Genomic DNA, 10,945 nt, shown 5'->3' on the forward strand with positions numbered 1-10,945 from the left:
GTCTGAAAAATATTGATATTTTCTTTTAGCTATAATGCCCCACCCAAATCAGTTTTTCAGTCAAAGGCATCAAGAAAAACATCTTTAAAATACTATTGCATCAATATCCCTTAGCATGGGCAAGTCATGAATATGCCATGAATTCTAGCTGAAACTGTAGTGGAGCTGGTTTATATGAGAAATGGGAATGCTGGGAGCCTCTGTCACTCTCTCTTGCATGTGGTTTGTGTTGTCGTTCCCTTTAGTCTGTCAGTAACACTCTCTTACACCTGTAATATTTTTCAACTTACAGTGACTGTGCTGAAGAGAAGGAAGCTGAGGCCAAAGAGGATTCAGGCGGTAAATGAAAACTATATCTCTTCTTTGTATTTTCCTCCAACGCTAGTGTTTATTCTGTGGTCTGATGTTAAACCTCAACTGTTAAACTAATTTCAGCCCTTATTTTGCTGCCACTCATCTTAAGTGGTCTTGCTTGGCCGAGCACCTTCGGTGTGCCCCTGTCAAAGCCACAAGACTATTTATCCTCGCTCCTAGTTGTCTAACTGTCAGACCGGCTCCATGTGGGTCAACAGATGAGCTCAAGCAGAGTTCTGTGTCTGGCCTAGTTAGCAGAGAGAGCGTGGGAAACTGGTTTGCTGAAGTAGACTAATTGCTGTGATGATTTTTGTGTATGCATGAGCTGAATGTGTGTGGTTTGTATGTGCAGGAGCGGTGCGAGCGGAGCGGGATCACAGGCAGGCAGAAAGAGCTCTGCTGGTGGTCAGTACCGATGTCCAGGGGGGGACTGTGGACCCCCAGCTGACGGCTGTGCTCCAGTGGATCGCCGCCTCTATCGCTGATCTGTCTTTAATGCAGCTCAGCCATTTCTCAGGCCAGGAGCTCCTCCAGGTGAGAACACTTCGGCTGTGTCAGGTCAAATCCGATTATTTGTGTATCCAATCTAAATTACTGACCCGTGGTTTTCTTTTCTTTTCCTGAAAATCTGCATTGGTTTCCGTGGCAATGACTTTGCTTTGGTAGGCATACGGCTAAAACAGCAACAGCAATGTGGATGGGTTTTCAATAAAGATGTTGTCTTATTTTCAACATGACAATACTGCGCTAGACTACTTCATCTTCTGAGGCAGTGGCAGAAATGTAGGATGCCGGTATGCGCAGCTTTATTCTGTGCTGTCGTCTCCAACGGTCTCAAAACAAACAACATCTGACATGTTTATAGTTTATGTGGCGTGAGAAAGTGACATAAACCACGCGAAATCCAATTATAGCGGTCAAACTGAATTTGTATAGGATTTCAAACCACATATGTAGACATGAATGTAGTTCAATGCAGATTTTGTTGCCATTCACATTTGTTACATTTTGATAGGACTCCAATCAGATATGCACAAAATCGGATTTGAACTGACAGTCGGAATGAGGTTTTAGGCTTAAAAAATAATGTTTCGCATGTGGCCAAAATTGGATTTGAGTGTGAACAGGTCACGATCCTGAACTGCCCCTGTATGTGCAAAAGTACAATAACAAAGACACATACAGCACGCTGTCATACGGAAGTAAACACGGCATTTACGCATTCATTTATAAGGCGATAAGCTGTGGAATCCAGGTGAAAGAGAGCAAAGTTTTTCTTGTACAGTTTTTCCTTAAGTTTTGCTTGAATAGAGCTGTCACCGTAATACTTATGAGTATAACAGCTTACCGACCCTTCACTGACTAACTTCACTGCCATCTTCCATAATCACTGAGTGACCAAAGAACTACCAACATGTACGTTCTTTGGAGTGACTCGTATCAGCGCAGAATTCTGACGAATAATGATCTGGACTGGAGTGATTTCCAGTATGACTGTCCAGACTGAGGTCGCATTGCGAAACATCTGACCTGTATCTGATTTAGGACCACATATGGACCAAATTAGAATTGAAAATATCAGATTCCATGCGGTTTGTGCTGTTCACTGTTATTCTGAATCGCATATGAGCAAATTGGATTTGGGCCACATTTACCTGCATTCTGAATGTAGCCTAAGTATTACTATAGTTATAAACTTATGTGCAGTATATTGCAAGTTATCAATTAATTGTTGACCGTTTAGACCAATTTCATAAGGTTTCCTTTGGTTTCTTTAATTTTATTGAGGCCTTGGAGATATTTAATACTTACTATTTGCAGTGATTTTGCTGGCGATATAAAATTAAGCAACTCTGTGAATATCACAGTGTGCTTTGTCATTAGTTTTTATGAGCTCTTTTTGTCTCATAACTTGAGTATGAGTACATTGATATAGATTTAATAGCATTTTACAGTTTTTCTCCATTGGTTTGGCTCATTTCTTGAAACAGAAATGACATTCTCAAAACAACATGGACAAACCTCCAAACCACTTGGCAATTGTTCACAACAGAATTGAATTTCTCATTCATTTCATCAAATTGCAAATGTCTAAGTACATGTCTCAATGTCTCAGTACATCTTTGCAAATGATTAAGTACAGGTAGCCTATATTTAGCACAATTTCCAAGTGAATAGATCTTGTTGATCTAAACTGATTGTTGATTCTCAGTCTAATGGTTGTTCGCTCCAAAACATGTCAGCGTCATTTCATTGTATAAGTCATCACATGCACAATAGTCTGTTCAATTGTCAAAATTAGTCAAGAACATAATACCATGAATACCATATATGTGTGTGTGTGTATTTATTTATTTACATTTTTAAACGTATACCATATTATATACCGTATAACATTACTGGCCACCGGGCCACGGTGGATGTCCCAGGCCAGTGAGGGGGCAATATAAACTATGTGTGCTGCCATATCTGAGAATGGTGTGGCCACTCACATCCCCAGTCTTGGCCCATACAATACACAGAAGCTCCTCATCTTCTTGGACCGCCTTCATTTTGATTTGATCCCTGAAAATGAGAGAGGTCTCGTAGGGCCTCACCTACCACAATATGTCATTGTATGGGACAATGTGAATTTCCATTGTATATCTTCATAATATATTAGAGTATATTATGCTGTATACATTTTCTTTTTACTCTGATGTATGGAAATTACTTGATGTGTGTGAATAATAGTGGTTACAATTTCCTTGGCAGTATGAGTGCAATGTGTGATGTCAAACCTTGGAGGCTACTCTTACCCTAAAATCCTATTCTTTTTTTTTTTTTAGTTTTATACACAATTGTATTCTGTTAGCTAGACAAAAAACAGTACAGTAACCATTGTCAATGAAGGACTGGGCTAAGACTGAAAGGTGGACATGAGGGTTATTTCAATGGTCCTCTGCCATAGTGACAAAACATCTAATCATTTTGACTTGCAGTGCTTACACAATGCCAAAGGGACAAAGCATTTTGGGGGCGCTGACTGTTTAAATGAGAAGGAAATTTAGTTCCTAGTTTAGACACATGAGTGAACTGTTTTGGGAGAGGTATGAACTTTTGCAGGTGAACCATGGTGTTGTGCCGAACCATCCACGTTATTTTGGCAAAAGCACCAAGAGTGTTGAGAACGTCCGGTCTGTTTCAAGAAATGAGCCAAATCAATTGAGAAGGATCTTTGCCATTTTCGTGGCACTGACTCTTTATATGGGAAACAGTTTTGAAGCATGAGTGAACAGGTTTGGGAGAGATATGAGCTTTTGCAAGTGAGCTATAGTGTTGTGCTGAACTGTAAGACTGTTTTGCCAAATGATCTTAAGAGTTTTGAGAATGTAATTTCTGTTTCAAGAAATGAGCCAAACCAATGGAGAAAAACTGTAATACCATCTCATTTAATAATGTAACATTACCGTTATAGTTTGTGGTCAGTAAGGAATTTTTTATTTTATTTTTTGACGCGCACTCAGGCTTATTAAAATACAGGAATATTGTGAAATATTATTACAATTTAAATTAAATATTTTCATTTTTTAATTTATTCCTGTGATTGCAAAGCTGTATTTTGAGCATCAATTAGGCCTGTCACGATTATGAAATTTGGCTGACGATTAATTGTCTAAAAAATAATTGCGGTTATGCCGATTAATTGTCAGTTTTAGGGCTTTGACGATTAATTGTCTGTGTTAGGGCTTTGGCGATTATGCCGATTAATTGTCTGTTTTAGGGCTTTGTGCTTCATTCATTAAATAATTGTGATGAATTTAATCCTTTGTAAGTTATCATTTTGCAGTGTAAGATTACAGTTAACACCTTTAAATATTAAATAAATATATTCAATAGCTATGACAATTTGTTTATTAAACTTAGTGAGTGTATAAATCAGCAGCAAAAAGTAATTTTTGAAAACATCTGCACAGTAATTTAATAAAATCTAAACATGTTAATAAAAACAAATGTGCACAAACCATGATAATATGATACGCTTCAAAACAGAGCGGAACAAAGCGCATGCGCATCGCGGGTGCAGAATGATGTGCTTAATGCAACATGGAGTCACAGTGCGCAGCGCTGCACAATTGCGCATTTAAAAGTTCACGGCACAAAGCGAAGAAATGTCGAGGGCACAAATCCTAGTGTATATCAGTCCAACAGCAGGGCTCCATACTAACTTTTTGCCTTGGTTGCACTGGTGTGCCTAACTTTTTTATTTAGGTGCACCAGCACAAAATTTGGGTGCACCCAAATTTTTCCTCGGCTCGCATCACCTTTAACGCCACAATTTCAAGGTCACTTTTTTATCACGCTCTATACATATTCATATATATTATGTAAATGATTTTAAACAAGAAGGTGTAGGTAAATACTTTTTTTTTTTTTTTTTGAAGCATAATTAGTAACGGTATTCCTATTCTTACCAATACTGCTTATCGATCCGGTACTTTAACTGTATTCTTATGGTACTTTTTGTTTTATATATATAATAAACAAAGATAAACAATAGATAAACAAAAGATAAACCATTAAACAAAGATACACATTATATAGGCCTACACAGTGCTTTAATTTCAGGAAGGCCTACTAACATTACCGTTCAGGCATGGTCTAAAAAGAAATCTAATAAAGTAATAAAATGTAAAATAACACTGTACAACTTATCATAAATATAGGCTATTAATGCTTATTAAAGCTGAAGTTATTCTTTCAAGAGCTGTGAGTGATTTTTCTCTTGTTGTTTGATTGGCAGTAATGGCGCAATCGTCCGCATGTTTATTATTGTATTAGACTGCGGCCCCTTTAAGACCGAGTGCAGATCTAATAGGCGACTGATGCACCATATTCTCCCAACTATTTCCATAACTACGTCCATTTAAGACATAAACTGTTTTTAGTTAATCTCCAAGCCGGTAATTTTGACACACTTTTGTGTACAATTGATCGTTTAGACGCGCACATGAAACCGAAAGTATAATTTGCTTGTCTCGGTCTGTTTCGGAGCGCGCGCCGTCTTGCGAACAGCATCTCTTGCGCTGATTTTTGTGTTTTTAATAGCTCTTTTAATTATTAAACGCGTCCCGCAATTTAGCTACAGTAGTTAGACTGCATTTTACAACATTCACCGATCGTGCTGATTCTGTCGTTACGTTTGTTTTAGGGAGAAATGACAGCGTAATGCTGCGAAGGGAAGAAGTTGCGCTTAGTTAGATAGTTTTTAATGGTTTTACCTCAATATATTATTTTTTAATAATCTTTGGAAGCCGAAATTTAAAATAAAATCAGACTAATATAACAGACCTTAAGTGTAACCAGGCTACGTTTGAATGTTTAATTCTTTCCTCCGTCGTCACTCATTAAGCAGGGCTGTCGTTTTGTGCGAGCTGTGGCGCCGCGTGAGAGAAAAGTGTGAGTTTCGTCAAAGGAGAACATACGCTTTCGTGGAGAGGCAGCGGATGCGAGGACGTTAGATGCACCGGTGCGACCTAGGAAAAATTTTAGTCGCACCCTTACAAAAATTGGTCGCACTCTAGAGCCCTGAACAGTTCATTGATCATCTGTCCCTCACATTAAGCTATGGAATGGCTTCAGATGACTTTGAATATATTGCTGGAAAACGTAATTAGTGCTTGTCTATTTATTTTGGTCCATGACTCCCCCTTGTGCCGTAGGCCTATAAAAGAGCGCAATAATCGCGGTTGTCTGAAACAATCGCGGTTAGATCAAATAATCGCGATCAGACGGTTATTTAATTATCGCGACAGGCCTAGCATCAATACTCCAGTCTTCAGTGTCACATGATCCTTCAGAAATCATTCTAATGCTGCTTGCTGCTCAAGAAGCATTTATTATATTATCAATGTTGAAAACAGTTGTGCTGCTTAATATTTTTGTGGAAACTGATCATTTTTTTCTAGATTGTTTGATAAATCGAATGTTCAAAAGAACAGAATTTATTGGAAATGGAAATCTTTTGTAGCATTATAGATCAATTTAATGCTGAATACAAGTATTAATTTCGTTTCGAAGAAGAATCGTACTGGCCCCAAACTTTTAAACGGTAGTGCATTAGTTTATAAAATGATAAAATATAATTGGCTGATTTCACAAAATTGAAACTTTAAATGTAGGTACATTTTTTTGAAAAATATCTTTCTTTAAAATATTTTAATATACAGTATATATGCCACACAGGGGCTGATACAAATTGTTGAATAAATTGATTCACAGTTAAAAATTCAAACAGTTTGAGAGTAAATGCATAAATATCCAGAGTATCATATTACATTACATTACAGCTCTATCAACCAACTCCATCAGTATCTATCAGGATGTTTCCTGTCCAAAAGTTTAGCTTCATTTCACGTGTGTTTTTCTCTGGCTCTAGCTGCCGGCCGTGGCCCAGAGGCTGAAGGAGAGAGAGTTCAGGGTCGCCGACCTCCTGCAGGCTCTGCTGAGATACTTTGAAGAGTGTCGCACCGAGGAAGAGCCCGAGGCTGAAGACACAAGGCGGGGCCGCAAGAGCCTCTTCCAGTGGCTCCTAGAACAAGCGTAAATCACCATCACACACTGACACCCGTCAGCTATTAAAGATGATTAAAGAAGTTTCCTGTCGCTTTACAGTGATCTGCAATTTATCTGCCAAACTTAGAGGCATAGCCAGTGGAATGTGTTCGTGTTGTGTATTGCTTGTGCACCAGTGGCCACCCAGGGGGCGCCATACTGAAGTATACAAACAACTGAAATAATCTAAGAGCCGTTCGTTCAAGTGTGTTTTGCATGCCGTCACTTGCTTTCATCTCTCTTTTTATTGGCACGTTGTTTTCTTTAAGGTTACACTGCATATCACACGTTTGGCGCACCGTCAGTGAGTTTTGCTTTCACACCTTGCCACAACACAAAAGACTGATGGGTTTTATGAGTTGGTTTGTTGTAAGGGAATCCCCATGGCTGCAGGAAAGCTTATGTCATCTCCATACCTTTCCTTTACGGTGATGTTTGCACTTGTCGAAGGGACCAGCCATGCAATCCAGCAGCGCTCCGGGTCACCGGAAGGTATTCCAATGACACAGAACTCAAAAGTGAATCACAGTCAGAGGTAATTATGATAATTACCTAAAATTATATTTACCCAGTTTAGCACATTTTTGGCAACACTTACCAGTCATAACAGTTTAAAAATATCGTTCCATTGGCAAGTAGACACTAGATAGTTGCTGTTGAATGAATCCATCAATATGTAGTCATTTTTACATTCCCCTGTTGTGACTCGGAAATTTTTCCAATCATTATTCCTGAATGATAAAAGTCCTTTAGCTATGTACATTCATAATAGTTCAAAATTAATCGGTATACCTGTAAATATGCTTTTCTTTAAGTTAAAATTTAAATGAATTGTTTACACCAGAGGCTGCAATTAGACTCCACATGATCATAAAGATCACTAAAGAGTGGAGGGGTTTGTGTTGCCAACTTACAGAAAAACACAAATATACTTTAAAGCCTACTTTTAAAAAGCTGCTAAACATGTAAACCCCCTTTTGCCAAAAGAGGAAACTCGCAGTAAGGTTCTTTTAAAACTATTGAACGTTCTCTACAGGGGACTTTTCTCTAATTTCCTCCTGGCGTTGTACACTCAGTGAAGGTTACTGTGACGCACTGGTAGTGCATTGCTAAATGAGGACGCCTCTGCAGTGAGTATATCTGAACTAGTCACCACCTCTACAGTCTCGTCTACGTGGACCTTCTTTACTCACTGCCTTCCCTTTAGTGTGCACTACACCGAATATTGCACTTTACTGAGGAATGGTCAGACAGGCCTTTCCCTATATCTTTGTTTAGACCTCAAAAAACAATCTTTATTATTGCAATGCATAAGCGATAGATCGCCAACAGCCGGTAGGTGTTTTTCACGTGTAACTTACTAAGCCTCAAGGGACCTGTATGAAAAGTATTTGCACTCTGCAGTTTTGTGCTTCAAGGAAAACTACTAATTTTCTACTCACTCATGTCAGTCTAAATCTGTATGTTGCTTTTTTTGTTTTTGGAACACATTCATTTTGTTAGAATCTTAACAAAGCTATTCCCACATAACAGTAATTCCTAGTGACTACGACTGCCAAGCTCCAAAAAGGGAAAAGAAAGAGAAGTAGTCCATACGACTTGCAAGCAGTATTCTTAATATTAAAGTCTTCGTACGAAAGTTTTCTTTATTAAATTTTAAATGATCTAACCCACATTTGCGTCCAAGATTGAAATAATTATGTATTATGTTCAGTTATTAAACAATCACAAGATAATTTTTGAATGTATGAAATATAGATGAGCTTTGAAAAAGTGGATGATACATGTGACATAATGGTAAAGAAAAATAGAGATATTGTTTGGCTTCAGAAATGTTTTTTTTTTTTTTTTTTTTTTTTTTCAGTATGAACTAATGTTGTATAGTGTAGAAATGAATTGAGATTCTACAAAAATTCTGTTTTTGCGTTCCACTGAAAAATAAAAGCATATGGATTTGTAACGGAGCCCCGCACATGACATGCAGGAAAAAAATATGTATATTGTGGCCACAAATTAACAATTTGTTCCCATGATTTACTAATACGTCAGCACGTTTTACTAATTCGTTCCCTTGTTTTTTAATAAATCGCACGCACAATATAATAATTTGTTCCTTTGATTTACTAAATCGTGGCCACGAATTTGTTCCCTTGTTTTAGTTGACTCCAAGCGAAGGAAAAAATTACTTCAATGTGGCCATGAATTAATAAAACGAGGGAACAAATTACGGTAATAAATCGTGGAAATGAGTTTTTTATTCATGGCCATGGTTTAACTAAAACAAAAAACAAATTCTTAATTCGTGGCCAAGATATATATATTTTTGTCCGGATGTCATGTGCGGGGCTCCGTAGTTTGGAGCAACAATGCGTGCGAGTAAATAATGACAGAAATTTAGTTGACCTGTTCTTTTAGTTTTATTGACATGATCCTGCATGTCTTGCTCAGATACTTTTACAGTGTGACTTGATGATACGAGGAACAATATGAAGGCAATCAGAGTTGTAGAGATCGTTGTATCTTGTGGTTTCTTTGCCCTGTAACATGCATGATGCGCTTTCGGACCATGCTTCATGTACTTCTCTTTACGTGTGCATGATGCTGATTCATTATCTTGTGCATGGTTTCAATCTGGCTGACACCATATATGCTCACACTACCTACTACAATGAAAAAAAAAAAAGCATTTCTGTATTCATGCTGTTATAACTTCAGCGCTGCCAAATATATTTGGATCTGCACTTACGCGGTATTTGTTCACATTCTTTTGAAATGTTTTTAAAAAACCTGCCATACACTGTTGAGTTGGACATTTTCATATGATAGCAGTATCACTTAAACCATAATGTGGGAGAGGCAAAATAAGTTTAATACTGTATACGAACATTGAAGCTTGAGTAGATTTTAAAAAAAAAAAAGTTGGCACATTTACGCCGTGACCATCAGCGCTGCCTCATTATTAGTGGGACTGTACATGCATCCGTGTTCTTGCAGTAATTGTAAACATTAGTGCTGTAGATGTTCTGCCCTTGTGTTCTTATTCACCTTATTTTTGTGTACATTCCTATCGTTCACAAATGATCTATAGCTATTTTAAGTAAGGCTACATGTATAATGCAAAGTACACGCCATACTAAACAGATGAATATTTTGTTACTTGTGCAGTGTTTATCCATTCTATCTCATAGTATAGTGGGCAAATGATACACAGTGACTTCTCTATTTTCTTCCTGCCCATTTGTATAATCTTGCCAAATAAGATATTTAATAATTTATGTAAGTATAAGTTGCAATGGTGAATACACTACTTGTCCCCCCAGTGAAGTTGCTGAGTAGTTTACACATGATTAAAGCTTAATGCACTACACCTGTACACTGTAAAAAGCTGTGGGTAATAAAGCTTTTTCATTTGAATTGTGATGTGTGCTTATTTACTTTTCGCATGAAAGGGCTAATGTAAGGAGGAATCACATTTTTCTTGATTATCATGTACAGACATCACTGATGTGCTTATGACATGCAAATAACTATTTGGGCTTCAGGAGCAAATCACACTTAAAAATGGTATTATGCAGGGCAGTCTGTTAACTTGAGCGCCCAAATTTTAGAATGCAAGACCATGTGAGCGCAACGGTCAACCGTGTCTGTCCAGTGCATGTTTACATAGAAGGACAATGGAAAGGCTGCACAGTGGAATGCAAAAACGCGTTCTGTGTGAATGGCCCCTAACATGACAATAAACATGTTTGCCTGTGCAGTTATCGAGCTACAGTGGAGTATTACGTAGTCGAGCTAGTCTGTCCAAGTATTAAAGACAATGTTTAATTGTAATGCAATTAACATGCATACTTTCTGGATGAAGCTGGGCTACAATTGTACGGCGGCCGAGAGAACTCAACGCGCTGCAACTGAAGAAAATGCATGGAAATAGAACATTTTCATCAATTTAACAACACGTGCTGCAAATACTCACAACGCAACCAAATACAGAAACGCA

The 10,945-nt window shown here is 37.9% G+C and overlaps 1 protein-coding gene across 2 annotated transcripts in view; it reads left to right on the forward strand.

Annotated features, from left to right (window-relative positions):
* Positions 1-10,362, forward strand: part of akap11 (A kinase (PRKA) anchor protein 11) — a 28,204-nt gene extending 17,842 nt beyond the window's left edge. The window contains exons 10-12 of one of the 2 annotated variants that reach the window (XM_084121858.1): positions 293-339; positions 707-888; positions 6,773-10,362. In XM_084121858.1, the coding sequence (XP_083977984.1) occupies positions 293-339; positions 707-888; positions 6,773-6,940 (397 nt within the window). In that variant the 3' untranslated portion in view covers positions 6,941-10,362. The remainder of the gene's footprint in view (positions 1-292; positions 340-706; positions 889-6,772) is intronic. The other variant, XM_084121859.1, reaches the window with a different exon arrangement.
* The last annotated feature ends 583 nt before the right edge of the window (positions 10,363-10,945 follow it).

Source organism: Abramis brama (genome assembly GCF_963993115.1).
Source record: "Abramis brama genome assembly, chromosome: 8".
Taxonomy (NCBI): domain Eukaryota; kingdom Metazoa; phylum Chordata; class Actinopteri; order Cypriniformes; family Leuciscidae; genus Abramis; species Abramis brama.